The 17,493-nt window shown below is 43.2% G+C and overlaps 2 protein-coding genes across 3 annotated transcripts; both read left to right on the top strand.

Moving 5' to 3' along the window:
* Positions 1 to 675: 675 nt before the first annotated feature.
* On the top strand, positions 676 to 7,424 carry znf131 (zinc finger protein 131). 2 transcript variants are annotated; one of them, XM_030359176.1, is made up of 9 exons: positions 676 to 803; positions 1,699 to 1,837; positions 2,288 to 2,389; positions 2,666 to 2,810; positions 3,220 to 3,331; positions 3,594 to 3,776; positions 4,180 to 4,555; positions 4,954 to 5,084; positions 6,011 to 7,424. In XM_030359176.1, the coding sequence occupies exons 2-9, from the start codon at positions 1,708 to 1,710 to the stop codon at positions 6,626 to 6,628; spliced, it is 1,797 nt and encodes a 598-aa protein (XP_030215036.1). In that variant the 5' UTR covers positions 676 to 803; positions 1,699 to 1,707; the 3' UTR covers positions 6,629 to 7,424. The 2 variants fall into 2 exon arrangements, with proteins under 2 accessions (XP_030215036.1, XP_030215037.1); XM_030359177.1 differs by lacking the exon at positions 676 to 803 and having other exon boundaries at positions 3,207 to 3,331.
* A 259-nt stretch (positions 7,425 to 7,683) lies between these two features.
* On the top strand, positions 7,684 to 17,473 carry nim1ka (NIM1 serine/threonine protein kinase a). Its single transcript, XM_030358944.1, has 7 exons — positions 7,684 to 7,810; positions 11,453 to 11,973; positions 12,586 to 13,010; positions 13,160 to 13,272; positions 14,561 to 14,682; positions 15,200 to 15,346; positions 15,631 to 17,473. The coding sequence occupies exons 3-7, from the start codon at positions 12,646 to 12,648 to the stop codon at positions 16,390 to 16,392; spliced, it is 1,509 nt and encodes a 502-aa protein (XP_030214804.1). The 5' UTR covers positions 7,684 to 7,810; positions 11,453 to 11,973; positions 12,586 to 12,645; the 3' UTR covers positions 16,393 to 17,473.
* Positions 17,474 to 17,493: the final 20 nt, after the last annotated feature.

The following is a 17,493-nucleotide window of genomic DNA, read 5'->3' as shown; positions in this document are numbered from 1 at the left end:
GAATGACCACAATGCCAAAAATAAGAATGATGGTGCTGGTTTAATGCTTAACAGATAAGGGAAAACTAAGTTTGGACTTTGTGTTTGACATGAGAGGCCTTCTCAACTGTTGGGGAAGACTTTGAGTTCAAGATTATATATATCATTTTATTTTGAATGGTTGACTCCCAAGTCATGAAAATATTGTTTATTTGTCGTTACTCCTCTTGTGGAGTGCAGAAGAATGCCAATGTATAACATTTCAATGACCTGAGTCGGGTTTTGTTCTTATTCATGCAGTTATTATTATGTACAGGTCATATATATACTGTACAGGGTACGACTTACAAACTTGTTAAAATAAATATTTTCACAAAGACGGTTTCAGCAGCAGCAGAATAGCAGTAGCCATGCAAGTGGGCTTAGAAAGGGAAGTTTGTTTAGCTTATTGTATAGAGTAACATAGCACATGTATAGAATCCATACACGCAGCAGGACAAATTGTGTGACATGAATAATGGAGGGCCTGCTGTGCCACCGTTTAGCTTTATCTCTTGCAACACCCCCTGCATGATAGTGATACAATTTAATTGTCAATCAATAGAGTGAACGAAAACGATCCTCAATATGCCCGTCTTCAGGCATATCTGGTCACCAAGCAACGCTTACCAGCGTCCCCTATTGTTGCAAGGGCTTCTGGGAATCGGAGGCCCTACTGGAGAACGACCGCCCTTTTTGGAGCAACGAGAGTAGAGGAGCTCTACGTGCGTCGGGACACATAATACCATAAAACTACTTTCTAAAGCAACGTGGCTGGACAAGAGGTACCTCTGCTGATGGTTTAAAACTCCCATTTTGACCCATGGGTCTCAGAATATAGAAATCTGTCAGGAAAAGTGTGTTTTAATGCGCGTTTTGATGACGTAATGTTGATTGTCAAACGGGATGGCGAGCATGCTAGCAGGCCTGTGGGCTGCAAAAGCTTTGGATACCTTAATGTTTAGAGTCTCGTTAGTAACGGATCAAAACCGGGCAATAATCCTGTGCACTGGGGCTCAGTCAGAATATTCCCTTATCTACGTCGACACCAACTGTTTCAGGCCACACTTGTACGTTTTGCTAGGTAGGCTAACAGTTTAGCCAAAAGTGAGCTAATTTGGCTACTCTCATGACGTTCACAGCGTTGGAGAGAATAGCGCCGCACTCCTCGTATGTATGATTGGTCCAATCACATATCAGTCTGCAGTGTCATATCAGGACAGACTGTGGACACATATGTTTTTTATTTTGTGCGTCGCATGATGGACTGTGTCCGATGCGAATGACCTAGAGAAAATCTTGAAATGAGAACAACTTAATGATGCATACATACAAATTAATATTTTTTAGGAATAGTCGTTTTGAGAACTATATGTGTGGATGCATGTAAACAGTTACAAAGTAGCATCCGTGTAGACTACACCCCTCAAACGACCTGTCGTTGTCCTTTTACATAAATAAAATATGTATATTTCTTATTATTCAAAGTACATTAATCATCACTATAATGCTGTAATCCAACATTTCATTCTAGATTCAAGATGGGTTTTAACTATAAATATGCTATATTATTTAGTTACATGCTTGCCATGAGTGTCACGCTGAAATTCTGTGACATCATGATTGTGTGAGATCATTGTTAAGTTTGACCATCTTTCTTTGCTCTCTTGGGGACGGCAGGCAAGGATCATGGCGGATGAGGTGGAGGGGGAGATGGAGCGTGGAAGCATGTTCCCGTCGCACTACAAAGTCATGCTGGACAAACTGAATGAACAGAGACAACTTGACCAGTTCACAGACATTACCCTGATTGTTGATGGTATGCAATATGTTAAATTCTCAGACGGCAGTGATAAGTCAACTCAGTGGTGAATATAAAGGGAACTTAGATTTAAACAATCCATGTTTACTTGTCGGTACAGAAGAAGGATTCTTGCAAATGTAAATGAATGGTCCAATGTTTATTACATATAATGTACAAATGGATGGACTAATATGGAAATGGTTAAATCAGGACCTAATCTTTTCAACATCTGTGTAAATGGCTAATCTCGTTGACATAAAAGCAGTCCTTTTTAAGACGTATGCCACAAGGCAATCATTCCAATTTGTTTGTTAATTAATACAGACAAATCCAAACACACAAAACCCCATGCCATACACAAAACAAGTGTGGAGTCTTCCAGTCGATTTAAATAATAATAATAATTAATATTATTATAATATCTAAAATAATGCTTTATTTTCTCTGTGTTTTGTGGATATACAGGGCACCAATTCCGAGCACATAAAGCAGTCCTTGCAGCTTGTAGTCAGTTTTTTCACAAATTCTTCCAGGATTTCACCCAGGAGCCTCTTGTGGAGATAGAGGGTACGTGGTTCTGTTTATCTATGAACACTGCAGTGGGACAGAGTTATGGTTTCCCCATTGGTCCCGGCAGTTACTATTGAAATTCTTTATTGCCTTCAACAATACTAAAACATTTACTTGTTATTTTTCATAGAGATAATGCAATTTTTTACGTTTAAAATTGTAGGCTGTGAGTCTTGTGAACTTGTTTAGTTCAATAATGGCCTGAGCCTTGTTGGCTGCATCCGCACACGCACGTGCCCTCTTAACTGGTCCTGATGGCATCCGTTTGGACAGGTGTGAGTAACTCCGCCTTCCGCCAGCTGATGGAGTTCACCTACACGGCCACGCTAGCCATCAGTGACGAGGAGGAGGCCAATGATGTCTGGAAGGCAGCAGAGTACCTGCAGATGCAAGAGGCTCTCAAGGCGCTCAACAACAAGTGAGGCAACATAGACACCCACCCACCACAATCTCCAACCTGTTTTTTTCTGTGACTAGAAGAATCTGTAATGGCTGCTGGTTTGAGCTGTTTTTTTTTAGCAGAATAGTAACGTTTCTGACGCCTGGAGTCCATTGGGATGTTGTGTTTGGCCACTAGAGGACACTGTTGGATCTCCTGAAATGTATTGGCATTAATTCTATGTGCATGAAATGTCAGGTTTGTGTGTAATATATATTATACATCAAATTATTGGAGCTCTTGCACTGATGTAAAATGTAATGGGGACGAAAATGACCATTACTATTTTGGCTCATCTTCAAAGTCACCACTTGACCCACAGCTTTGTCCTACTTGTACTGTCGTTCAACCGAAAATGGATATCTGATGTCTCAGATTTAATTCTCAGGGGGACAGAGAGTCCCTCGCAAGATATCCCAGAGAAGAGGGGAGTCAAGAGGAAAATCAGCGAGACGTCCAACGTAATCACGGAGACGCTGCCCTTGGTAGAAGGGGAACAGGTGAGAGACGGGTGTTAAGATGGCAGTATGGCTCATATTAAATCAGTTAAGATTAAAGTGTCTGGGGGCAGATTTACTAATGATTAAAATGGAATACATTCAAGCCGCTTCGTATCTGAAATATTTATTTTCCTTTTTGAGAATCAAATTTATTTTTAATCAGAAAACGTTCAACTGACATTTATATTATCTTTCTTTAAATAAACTTTAAAACCTAATTGTAATATTAAGGGCCAGATTCCATCTTCCTTGTGTGGTGCAGGTGGAGATCGAGGTGATCGAGGGAGGCATTGAGCTGGAGGAGTCGGGACTGGAGGAGGTGGTGGACGCGGCCAAGAGCGCCGCCCAGCCCACCTCGGACGACTCGGCCCTGGTTCTGCTCGCCGACATCACCAGCAAGTACCAGCAGGGGACGCAAGCGATGCATGTGATCAAGAAGGACCAAGTAAGCATGGCACCTGATTGACCCCTCAATTGTGGATGATGTTAGTTTGGTTTAGGCTGGCTTGGGCCATGTGTTGATCTGTTTAGTAGCACAGAAAAAACACCAAAAAGTGCTGCATCCTCCTAAATTAAAACTAGCTAACCTATAAAATAGCAGTTTCATATCTTTATCAATATAATATAGCACAAAAAAGGCTGTTTAGGAAAACAAAAGATATCAACGTATTTGAATATTTTTTGTGTGGTTGCTGCTCATACAAAAATAGCTATTACACATGGTTGGAATGTTTAACGTAAGCATTCCAACTCCGAACGGGACATCGGTTCCCGTACATCTCAATCGAAACAAAGAGTTTCCGAGCCGCACTCTGAGGATGCTCTCCGTCCCTTTTGTGTGAGCCCAGGAGGTGTCGTACCAGGAGGAGACGGTGACGGCCTCCAAGGTGCTGGAGAACGTGGAGATGGTGGAAGTGCAGATCTCCCAGGTGGACAATATGTTCCGCTGTCACAAGTGCGAGCGCAGCTTCAAGCTCTACTACCACCTCAAGCAGCACATGAAGACGCACGCCGGGCCCCTTGACAAGCCGCACGTGTGTGCCTACTGCGGCAAGGCCTACACGCGGGAGGGCGCGCTCAAGCTGCACGTCACCACCTTCCACTTCGAGGCGGAGGAGCTGTCGCGCAGCCAGCGTCCGCAGAAGCGGGTGCACGTGTGCGAGTACTGCGACAAGAACTTTGACCACTTTGGCCACTTCAAGGAGCACCTGCGCAAGCACACGGGTCAGCATTCCTCCGCCCGCGTGGGCTGTGTTTATGAAAATAGGTGGTCTGTGGGAGGGAGACATTTGATTGGTTTGACTTGTGTTTGCCGACGGGAATGCAAATTAAATCATTGTGTTTTTCATTTCAATTGAGTGTGACACGATAAGACGTACAAAGCTATGAATGCCAAAGAATTTGACTTAAAAGTTCACTTTTGGTAATTTTCACCCTAAAATGTAAAACTTTTAAGTAGACATTTTCGTTTTTTTTTATGCATTTGACAACTCTCCATGCGACAGAAAGACATTTTAATCAACTTGGTATAAACCGGTTTCTAGAAGGGACCCTGTAGGGATGTTGCGATTGTTCCCTTTCAAATGGTCCTTGGCATGCTCCTCTTGTGTGTCCCTGTGCAGGCGAGAAGCCCTACGAGTGTCCCGACTGTCACGAGCGCTTCGCCAGAAACAGCACCCTCAAGTGCCACATGTCCGCGTGTCAGAATGGAGCGGGCGCCAAGAAGGGACGCAAGAAGCTGTATGAATGCCAGGTGATAAGCCGCAATCATTATTACAGTGGTCTATGGGCGTATGGCTGTGTATTTATGACACCGTTTGGCTCGCTGTTGTATAATAAGTAGCTTACTATGCCTAAAAACATAGCCGCCCATACTAAGAATGTCATGCATTCATGGATTACCTTTTTGATTTGATTTATATTTTCACTATTGTTAGGCATTTTGGATAATTGTCCCTCACGGTATTGTTCGGGCGGAGAGTCAGTACCTAATGTATGTAACTTTTGTAAAAAGCCATATGGGGGACAATACCGTAGCCTGCAGCCTGCTGCTGGGAATCGAACACCAGCAGCGCTAACACCTTGCTATACCAGTTGACCTAGACAGGACCATAACTCTAGCATCTTTGTGTGCGCCAGTTTGTAATGTGAGCCGATCTCCTAATTGCATACTAACATTTGCAGACAGACACGACTTCTCCCTCGTTTCAAACATTTAGCCATTTAAATTACAAAGTAAATTCCAGAAGACGCTGAAGGGCCAAGCAATGACTTGGTTGTTAACACTTGATTTGACAAACTGTGATATAATACACCTGTGATACACAACCTGTTTGTTTATTATATTTGAATATGGTAACTGTTCAATTTAGTTGCACAGCAGACGTTTTCATCCGAAGTGTTTTAAAATTGAGGGTGAGAAGAATGAAAGCATACAATCAAAAAGTAGCTATAAGGAGTAACTATAAGAGGCAGATCCCATGGTGGGATAGGTTTGTGGAATTCCTGTATACCATTTTTAGTCCCGATGGGTACAACAGAGATGTGCATCTCAAAGAAGTGCGTGCCAAAATCAGACAGTCGATCCCAACAATGATCAAAACGTGAGCGGCCCCTGATCAATATGTTTGTCAAGACGGTAAATCTCCCCTTCCCATGTACCTCCCTTCCTCCCTCCAGGTGTGCAGCAGTGTGTTCAACAGCTGGGACCAGTTCAAGGACCACCTGGTGAGCCACACCGGGGACAAACCCAACTACTGCACCCTGTGTGACCAGTGGTTCACACACCCCAAGGAGCTCACGGCCCACCTCAGGGAGGTGCACGACACGCTGGAGGACCAGGTGGTCGCCTCCCCCGTGGTCCCCACGACAACGGAGGAGGAAGAGGAGGAGGAGGAAGAAATGATGGAGGAGGAGGAGGAGGAGGAGGGGGAGCAGATGGTGGTCGGCCTGGAGGGCGGCGAGACGCTGCTGCTGGACGACGGCATCCAGGTGGAGGCGGTGACGGTGGAGCCCCCCGACATCATGAGCATGGGGGAGGAGGAGGAGTCCTCAAACACCATCACCACCACCACCACCACCACCGCCATGGTGATGGAGGACGGGGGTCTGAGGGAGATGTGCGAGGAGGACGTGGAGAGACTGCAGGCGGCCGGCGTTCACATCCAGGTGGTGCACCTGACCAGCGCCGAACTGGAGCAGCAGACTGTGGTCAACTCTGAGGTTGAGGTGACGCTGGAACAGGAGGTGGTGGAGGAGGAGGTGGAGGTAAAGGGGGCGCACACGGAGCAGGTGTGAGAGACCGTGGAGGAGACGGGAGTGCGTTGGCGTCGGGGCAGGCGAACAAACCAAGCAGCATGTCAAAGGCCTGTTCTGAACAGGGGCACGCTGTGGCCCAATCATCCTTCATCTATCGCAGAGCACTCATGGCCAAGAACTCTCTGGAGAGAACGGCAGTATTGCTGGTTGTGATGCTTTATTTATATTTCCACCTGGTGTTCAACACGATCAATGTTATGAAAAAGAATCACTTTACATTATCTTTTTTAAGAGGTGCCATGGCCTTGCTCTACGTCGTTGCTCCGCATGTGTAAATATCTGTCGGATACATTTTCGGGCCAGTGTTTTTTTGACAGCGCTCAACGTTACGTACTGTGAACTCAAATGCCAACGGGTATGTGGTGCTCATGTCTTAAAGCCATCTTCATATTTTTTGTTTTGGTTACCATATAACACATTGGTCCATTAAAAGAACGATAACCAATGGAATGGAAATAGAACTGATAAGGAAGTCATTGAAATGGGCTACAGAGTATATTTTTCTTAAATATTTACTCACTTTGTATAGACGAAGAATTTGGTTTGGATGAATAGGGACGTCAATGTATGATTCTTTAAGTTATACATGCCTAAAGTACAACTGCTTTTTGTACCGTTCAAGCAAATACGTCTTCCTTTGTACATATTGAATATCCAAATGAATGTTTTACTTTGAAACCAGACGTTTGAAAACGTTTGATTGAATTTGAACATTGTTTGAGATGCTGAGCTTGTTTTTGTAGAAAAAATAAAAATGTAAGGAAAAACAAAATCACGAAAGGCACTATCTTTTGTAGTCTACAATTACAGTACAAAGATTAGAAATGTTCGATTCTTTCGAGCTATTGGGAACTTCTTGATGTTTCATTCCATTTTTTTGGAATGATGGGATCACCTGCAACCATCTCTTAGTACGTCGGACAGCTCCCACCGTGCCTTGTTGCTCCGCCCACACCGCTTCTGATTGGCTAAAATACCGGTACATTCCCTTTTCAACGCCGCTGACTGGACCCTGTTCCTGCCAATCAAAAGGATTTTCAGCGAGGTTTATCGGAGAAGCGGCATAGTTTCCAATGTCATCCAGCCCCTGCGATTGAGGATGGATTTAGTTTATTACAGTTGCCTAATTGGCTTTAACAGACTCACAAAAGACCAAACAAGGTAAGGGTTAAACATATATATAAATGTCATGTTTCATTCGATTTATTACGAATACGCTATCCTTCACCTACGGGAGTGGCCTGCTACTGAGATCTTCCCTGTTTCTAAAGTCACTGCACAGGAGAAAATTGGCAATCGTGTACCCAATGTGGGAGTTTATTTGGATAAGGGCTAGGCTCGTTGTACTTGGCTTGTGTGACATGCGCAACAAACCATTGACACCGATTTTCGGAGATGTCTCCAACAACACATCTCAAGTCAGTCGACGGGTGGCCCACCTTAACATCTGAGAACATAAAATAACGCATTCGGGTCAATGGTCCATCGGCTGACACTGCGATGCGTATGTTGTCGGATTTACGTGTTTATAAGATTTTCTCCCGGTACGGCGTGTTTACGATGGTGGTGTTGGTGGTGGTAGCTATGCATCACTTTGGACTGCCAGGATAGCAGGCCATCGGTTGGTAGCCAGGGAGACGCGCACTACACGCCACCAGAGATTAAGTAGTCGGTGAGTGCACTGTTTCTAGAGCCACAGTGAATGCAACATGCTTGAGCTCAGGAACATATGTGAGACTTCAGCCGATGACAAGCTGACTAGACAGTTCAACTTAACTTGCACATTTAGCATAAAAACATATATCACCGGACAAGTGCAACACCACAACATACTATTTCAACAAGGAATACATTTGCATCGTTCAACGGACATGGCAGTTTCCATTGTGTCCCACTTATCAAAGTAACATTTTGAATCGCCTCAAGTCTCTTTTACTCAGTTTCAGAGAGAGGGAGAGAGAGAGACATTTGATCTCTGCTTATTCATATTCATTTTGATATGGTTGCGATCAGATTACTTCCATGTTCACCATTAAGGATTGCACCCTTTTTATTTGAAACACATATTACTATAAGTAAGCCATGAGTTTTATTCCTAAACTAACTCATATCTAATTGTTAGAAGAGCTTACCGTTGTGCTGAATACTGTATAATAAACTCTGTCGGTCTGCAGAATTCAATGAAGGGTCATTTTGGTAACATGGTGTTAATTATGTGGTAACACACACACTCCTCTAACACACACACACGCCGCCATAGCTCTCCAGGGATTGTATATTGCTCAATGTGTGTTTTCAGAGGTGTCCCTCATTTGATGAGGCACAGGGAACAGCCTGTACTGTATTATTACCCTAGGGAACGCTGTTAAAAGCAGCAGACCTATTGCTTGTTTTTCTTTCTAGAAAAAAATATATATTATCGGGATACAGGGGCATACGATTTTAGCATTCATTTTTGTATTAATTTCCTAGAATTTAGCCCATGCTTTTTTTGTGTGTTTGTAGGAATTCAGAGCAAAGGGATTTGGGGTGGGGATCTCTCTTTTTGGGATACGCGATCATTTCTCCAAAGATTCTGTCATTCTGTTCCCAAAGCCTGCACTCACTATTGTCCCAGGCTCTTTCACTGTCTGGCAATTTTATTCCACTCGACCAAGCGTCACAATTGACTCATTGAAGACCCTTTTTTTGCCGTGTGTGCGTGTGTGCGTGTGTGTGTGTGTGTGTGTTTGTGTGTGTGTGTGTGTGTGTGTGTGTGTGTGTGTGTGTGTGTGTGTGTGTGTGTGTGTGTGTGTGTGTGTGTGTGTGTGTGTGTGTGTGTGTGTGTGCATACATTGCGTGTGCATACATTGCGTGTGTGTGGGTATTCGTGTATAATTCTCAGGAAGTAAGAGTGTGAAAATACTAATGCATTTATGAATTGTTAAAACTATGCATTTTGCCATGCAAACATAGTTAGAGATTTATGATAAAATAATACACTTACAATTAGGAGACAGAAAAAAGAGGAGGTGCATTTAATACATTTGCATTTAACACTTTATTGTGTGCACTAATCTGTACCGATGCAGGCAAGTCTTAAGCCCTAGCCCTAAAATGTACCCTTGTTTATAAACTAGTTTTCTAGGGGAGGGTTAGGGTGGCACAGATGAATGCTCACTATGAAATCTACACATTCGCTTTAACTAGTACTATAAGCTGCTGATGGTTCTTGAAAACTATCTGGAAAACACACACAAATCCTTTTTAACCAATCCTCACATCTGGGGAGGAAAGGACAACCGGGCTCGGAAATTGCCCATCACCAAGCAACCAACTAGAGCCGTTGTCAAGTCAGGAAACCCTTAACACAATGCCTTCTGGTCAATTTACTGTTCTAGGCCTATTGCGGAGAAATGCATATGATTATTTCTATAAAGCCACTGTGTCCAGTATATCCGCCTTTTGAAAAGTAAACTAATATTAATGGTGACCAACGGTCTTTGTCTATGAAATAGCTTTTGTGCAAAAAGAAATTCTTCTTTGTGTGTAACGAGCCAGTCACAATGAACCGAATTGCCAGTATACAAATATTTCCCTACAGTTCCATGTAATGCAGGCCTAACAACATTGCATATATGGCCTGTGAAGTGATCTGTCCGGCATTATCAGCACATGTGTTTCCCTTTTGGTGATTTATACGGTCACATGAAAGGTGGCAATGCAGGGCCTGTGTTGTTTTGTGGTGAAAACTGGAGGCCTCGCTTCTCTTCGCATGTCCTTTCAGCCTCCCTTAGATCAATGCTTAGTTATTCATGACAGCCAGCTACAGGAAGGTGTTTGAAGGCTATTTTCAAGAGTGGCCGGCCTCACAAAGAAGAAGCCACTTTGATTTTTAGCTACAACACTCCCAATAACCAAAACGGGTGAATTGGACAGCAGCTCTAAAACATGACTTATCTGCATTTTCCACCGCACCTCTGCACATGAATATCGGGTGTTTACCTAAAATGCTATCATTGACGTAAACAATGTAGCTATGCTAGATGCAACTAATTGCATTTGACACCAAATAGACATTAGTATAATGAATTTGTTTCCCATGGTTAATAATGAGTTATGGATTATTCAATAACCCCGGAACGTTGACCACAATCCATAGCTGCATACCCGCTGGCTTTTTATCCGTAATGGAGCACAAAGTCCATCTACTATGTAGCACTTTGGTTTTCAGATCTTTCTGGTCAAATCATCTTCAATCAACTTCTTCATGACTTATTTTCCTAAACATCATATTCTACAAACCAATCACATTGAAATATTGGATTGATGATTCACAATTCTCAGTACTCTATACAGTAATAAAATATAGTGCCCAACTATTAAAGTTACATGTTACATGTTAAAACACACACACACACACACACACACACACACACACACACACACACACACACACACACACACACACACACACACGGAAAGTTACATGTGAGGACTTGAATGTGAAATCCCTTACAGAGTATCAAGTATGGTGCAGGCTATACATTTAATTGCTAAAAAGAGCTGGTTTAGGTTGATCTGAACACCTTAATCCTTAATCCAGGTTAGCAATGTCTTGCTGTTCGGGTGTTTTGTGTCTTCCAAAAAGCAAGATATGCCATTTTTATTTATGAAAAGGACATTTAACAACATTTAATGACGTCAAAGTAGGAGGGAGCTTAAAATAAACATTCGCGGTTGAACAAGATACAAAGTGAGCACCAAAGCGATTTTGAGGGATTCTACTTAGCACACGTTTTTTGTGCCTTTATCCCTTTACAGGGTGCCTCTCTGAATGGCCAATGGCTGTACCATCTCCAGCCCCCCCGGCCCCCACCCAGTCTATTAATACCCTGGAGACTCAATGGCCTGCGGACCTGCGACGTGAGAGCTGGCAGACTACAACACTAATAAGAAGAACCATCTCTTATTAACTCACCCCCCAATGATGCCAGTCTGCTGCCTAGCCTTCCAGCAACCGTTACCAGGAGAAACGGATGCAACCACAAGAAGACTCCATGTTCAGACCTCAGATGATGAACTATGCTTGATTATAATTGTATTTTTTTTTACATTGTGGTTTAGCTATTATCTCCACAGTTTGAGATCATAGCTCATTCAGCTGGAACTGGAGAAAGTAGAGGCTTGGCTGAGATATACAGATCCTTTTTGTTGGTCTGTCCTGCAACGCTTGCATGAAATGTGTGTCAAAATTCAAGAAAGGAGTGTATTCGCTGTCGTACTGGGCAGTTGCACGGGAGATCTGGAGAATGACCCTTAAGTGAGACCCGATGTGTGCAACGGTAAGACTCATTTTAAACAGTTCTGCAATGAGAAGGTGTTGCTTTATTCCATGTTTAACTGAAGGTTTATAATAATTTAGTCACTATTCATCATTTATTCACAGATCAACTGAAAGTTCATTATAATTGAGCTACTTTTAGTAAAAAACTTAAAACATTTTGGTTGGTTTTCACCAAACAAATGTTTTATTAGAAGTAGAATAATTGAAGAAACATTAGCTTTGCTTGTAATTTCTTTAGAATTTATAAACTAAATGCTATTTTATAAACTAAATCTTTATTTGTTTTATTGAAACGGTTGCTTCAAAGTTTTCTTAACCTTTCTTTCAGGTTGTTTGCACAAAGATGCATAGGTGCATCATTACTAGTCGTGTTTTTTACCTCTTTTTTCTAGGATTATCAAACTCACCACTGAGACTCATTAATTGTGTTATGGATCAAAGTATACGTAAACACTAACTAAAGTGCCCCAAACAATAAAAAGTTACAAAGAAGAAAAACATGGAAACTGAATCAAAAGTGTCTGGTTTACCGCTGTTCCGATGTTACCGGTTTCTTTTCCATCTGAATGAGAAGCTGACTCCTTCCTGCTCTCCCTATGTGTTTCCCCAGGTTTGAGCCAGCCCAGCGATGAGATAATCCCACACTTTGCATCTCGCCATCCTGCGCAGGATGACTGCCGTGTGTCCGGCCGAGAGCAGGCCAGATGGGTCCGCCGCCGCTGCAGCAGCAGCAGCAGCGGCGGCGGCAACGGAGGCGGCATCAGGGACATCGGGGACACCGGGTGCAGGATCGGCTGGCTCAGGGGCTGCGGAGCCCACCAAGGGGGGCCTCAGCTCGGCCTCGGGTCGCGCTGGGACCCTGGAGTCCATCAGCGGGTCCGCCGGGTGCTCGGTGGGCGGGAGCGGCGGCGTCCCGAGACCCACCCACTGGAGCCGGCAGGACAGCTCGGACATCAACACGGACGACGAGGGGGCCACCCTGCGGCGGCTGACCCCCCTGGAGAGACTCAACCTGGACATGTGCCAGGATGAGAGGTAGGGGGGGGGCGCGGTCTTGAGCCAACTTTCAGGGTTATAAATGATCATTGGATGTTTATAGTTTTATTGGCCTGCACAAATTACAGTGTGGTTTATTATTGGTCTAAGATGATTATTTTGTGATTTATTGCTTAATGATTTGATAGGATTTTGCGGGAGCTTACTGTGGGCAGGAGAATCGGCTTCTACAAGGTGCGAGGGGAGATCGGCTCGGGGAACTTTTCCCATGTGAAGCTGGGAATTCACTCCCTCACAAAAGGTACGGCTGATTCTCTGTAAACACACATTTGTCGGAAATAAAAAGTACTGGTTTGTAATGATATACAATGGGTCATACAATAGGTTCTACAAATAGATCAGATATTAATTTAAAGATCTACACTCACCTTGTTGAATTATTACAATTCATCGTATTATCAATTTGTATTAAAATCCCTTTACCTCCTAAATCTTAGATACAAGCTTAGCCTATCACATTTAGCATTTCTTTCCATCACAGGGGTACAGTTCTAACAAGTGTGTCCCCATTTAGCAGCACTTAGAAAAGACAGAACTGGTCTAGCCAAGTGGCTAAATCAGCCCCGTCAGGACTGACAGAACACAGGTTTCTGTTGAACGATTGGATTGATTAGAGATCTCCAGTTTCCCTGGCAACGTCTAAATTGCTGAAAGCCTCATCAAAAGGGTCTGCATGTGCTTCGTGTGTGTGTGTGTGTGTGTGTGTGTGTGTGTGTGTGTGTGTGTGTGTGTGTGTGTGTGTGTGTGTGTGTGTGTGTAAATGCATTTGGATACCAAGACAATATGTGTTTTGATACATTCAGGAGCCACTCAGTGAGAGTCCCAGCCAAAGGAATGCTAATACCAGTCTAAATAATTAAATATATCAACACCATTTGTTGTACATAAGATCGCATGTATTGGGTGACTGAAGTCCTCCATTTATTTTCTTCAATATCAATCATTCAATATATAGATATCAGCTGTTTCAACTTGATAAGTCAGTTTGCTTTGACAAATACTGGTTCAATTTAACATTAATGTGTAATTGGGTTCCAGTGTCAAGTTGTTATCCAGGCAACAAAATAGTCTGTAATTCCATTCTTTATTTAGGCACAGTCCTCTCAATTATTACAGTTCCACACTGCTCAAGCTCAAATACTATGCTTGTATTATGGCTAAAATCCAATAATTCCTCTTTTGTGAACATGCCAAAAACAATTTAAATGAAGTAAAGTAAACAGGAAAGTATACAATATACATATACAGGAGGCAGAATTGAATTGAATTGAATTGAATTGAATTGAATTGAATTTAATTTAATTTAATTTAATTTAATTTAATTGAAGTGAAGTGAAGTGAATTGAATTGAATTGAATTGAATTGAATATTCAAAAAGTAGTGTTTTCTCTACTTTCTTCTGATTTTTTAATTTCTTTCGCTTGATTTTCATGCCTTCTAATCGCTCCCCAGGAATGAAGTAAAATGGTCTACTGGCCTTACATGTTGAGTCTGTGATGACTAATCTCTCAACTTTTTCATTTCACTAGATAAAGTGGCTATTAAAATCCTGGACAAGACAAAGCTGGATCAGAAAACCCAGAGGCTTCTCTCCAGGGAGATCTCCAGCATGGAGAAACTGCACCATCCCAACATCATACGTCTATATGAGGTGAGTCCCACAGGCACTGCTGGAAGTGGCCCTGTATAATATCCCTGCCAAGTTTCCACTGCAACCCTGCCCTGAGCCAGGTCATTTTGTTGTTCTCATTCATGGTTCTCATGGTTGACTTGAAGTACTTGGACTTGAATTTCCACCTGTGGTTAAGGAAAATACTAATGGGATGTAATAGGGTAGCCATGAAAAGATACATTAATAATATAACATTATGACAAGAAAAACGATTTCCTAATGAAATCAATTCATAAAGGAAATTCCCCTGAAAAAATAGAATTTTAAAGGACACTCCCTATACAATACATGAGTAGTATCACCCTTCTCTCTCACCCACCCTTACTCTTACTTCCTTCTTTCTCTTTGTCTGTTTGTCTTGCACAGACACAGGCATGAACACTAATCTAAGAGCATATAAAAAGCCTGATCTGATCTCAAGGGCTTTCCTAATGACCCCTGCCTCCTCTCCTTCGGATGTTCTGGTCATTAAAGGTTCTCCTCCTTCCGTCTCCAGGTGGTGGAGACGTTGTCACGGTTACACCTGGTCATGGAGTATGCCGGGGGAGGGGAGCTCTACACCAAAATCACAATGGAAGGGAAACTCTCTGACATTGACAGCAAAATTGTCTTCTCCCAGATCCTCTCGGCTGTCAAGCACATGGTACGCAGCTACTTAACAATATAACACACACATAGTTAACAAAATTACGTGTTATAATAATAAAAAATGAAACATTTGTTAATAAATATTCTACACTTAAAATGACTAGCTTCCCATATAGAGTTTGTCTACTGTATCGTAGATGTAAGAGACTATTTTTTTAATGTATTTTTAACTGTAACATTTGCATTATGTAGTGGTTCCTTCCAAGCTTATCCCACACTAGGGGCAAAGTCGTTGGGCAAGCAAGCACATTTACTCTCATTGCCCTCTTCCCTTCACAGCACGACAACAACATAATACACCGAGATCTGAAGGCAGAGAACGTCTTCTACACTTGCAGCACGTGTGTCAAAGTGGGCGACTTCGGCTTCAGCACGTTCAGCTCCCGCGACGAGACCCTCAACACGTTCTGCGGCTCGCCGCCGTACGCCGCCCCCGAGCTCTTCCGCGACGAGCACTACCTGGGGGTCTTCGTGGACATCTGGGCCTTGGGGGTGATGCTGTTCTTCATGGTGACGGGCACCATGCCCTTCAGGGCCGACACGGTGGCCAAGCTGAAGCGCTGCATCCTGGAGGGGGCCTACACGCTGCCCACCTGGGTGCCCGAGCCCTGCCAGCGGCTGCTCCGGGGCATCCTCCAGCCGCTGCCCTGCGAGCGCTGCGGAGTGGAGCAGATGATGGGCTGCGAGTGGCTGCTCCCGGTGGATTTCCCGCGCGCCATGGAGCCCTTCAAGCTGGACCCGTCCTACCTGGCCGAGGGCGCCGGGCCCTCGGAGCTGGAGGAGGAGGAGGCGGAGGTGCGGGGCGCTCTGGAGGCGCTGGGCATCACCTCGGAGCACATCCTGAACAACCAGGGCAAGGACTGCAGGAGCTCCATCACGGGGGCCTACAGGATCCTCCTGCACCGGGCGCACAAGCGCCGCGCCCTGGACAGCATGCCCGTGGTCACACACGTGGTGGAGCCCAGCGCCGGGGCGAAAAAGGAACGCCTCAAGGTCTACCGGGGCTTGAGGCACACCTCGAAACTGTGTGTGGTTCTGTGACGAGTAGCTCTGCCTTTCACCTCGAGGTGTAAGGTAAATGTTTCAGATAATGATGGGTATTTATTGTCAGATAGTAGGTTGCATTGATTGTTTTGGTGTTTCTTACGGGTGCAACTAAGTGCTTTTAGCTGAGGATTAGCCTGAGATCTGGTAGCTACAGCCAATCAGAGTTCAGCTTTAATCTACTGTTGTATGAAATTAGTCTCTGAAAGAGGGTTTTTATAGTTGGATCCTTGCCGTCAGTTTTTTTTTGTGGGGATCTGCAACTGTACTGTAAACAATTACAATGTTAATTGTTTTTTTCAAAATTAAGTTAGTTTATGTTGTACACCGCTGATATAACACATTAGTGGTCATGTAAATGACATAGACAGCCTTGATTCAGTCCTATAATCAATTATGCTATAACACCAGGAAAGCCTATAAAATACCGGTTTGTGGTTCTTTGGGATCAATCAAAACTCTATTATATGCAGGGTTGATAATTGATTGTGAGGCAAAGACGCGGCCACTCTGTTTAAGAATGAGTAATTGCACTGTTTATAGATACCCTTCTTTTTCTATAAATCTGGTTTGAAGTCACACAGTTTGGCTTTTATTCGTGTTTAAAGCATGGCATGAAATGGATTAAGTGCATTGTTTGAACAAATCTTGTTTAATCTATCTCTATGAGATATTCGCCGTAGATTTGTTATGTGTCCAAGGTAATCAATACTCGTCTTTGGAAAACTTGAATAAATCATTTGATATGATCAAACTTTAATTATTTTATCTGCTATTGACAGATAGTTGGATTGAGACATTTCGGGGGGATTTTTGTTATTGAAATCATGTGATAATGGTCTCATTGTGTGATGCCATATTTTAAACTCATGTTAAATAAATTATATTCTAATATTAAGTTGATTTAGTGGAATATCTGCCTTAAAGTGCCATCGGATTGCCATGTCAAGGAAAACTCCTGCCGCTGAGTAAATCACATTGTCACATTAACAAACAAAACTCTCACTTCTATGATGCGCATATGATCAATCTGATGCAATCGTTTTGTCAAACAAATCATTGATTAGACACGGAAGAGATAGGGAGCTGATATGACAG

The sequence above is a fragment of the Gadus morhua genome, chromosome 6 (genome assembly GCF_902167405.1).
Source record: "Gadus morhua chromosome 6, gadMor3.0, whole genome shotgun sequence".
NCBI lineage: Eukaryota > Metazoa > Chordata > Actinopteri > Gadiformes > Gadidae > Gadus > Gadus morhua.
The sequence above is the reverse complement of the archived record's forward strand: the minus strand, read 5'-3'. Positions and strand labels throughout refer to the sequence as shown.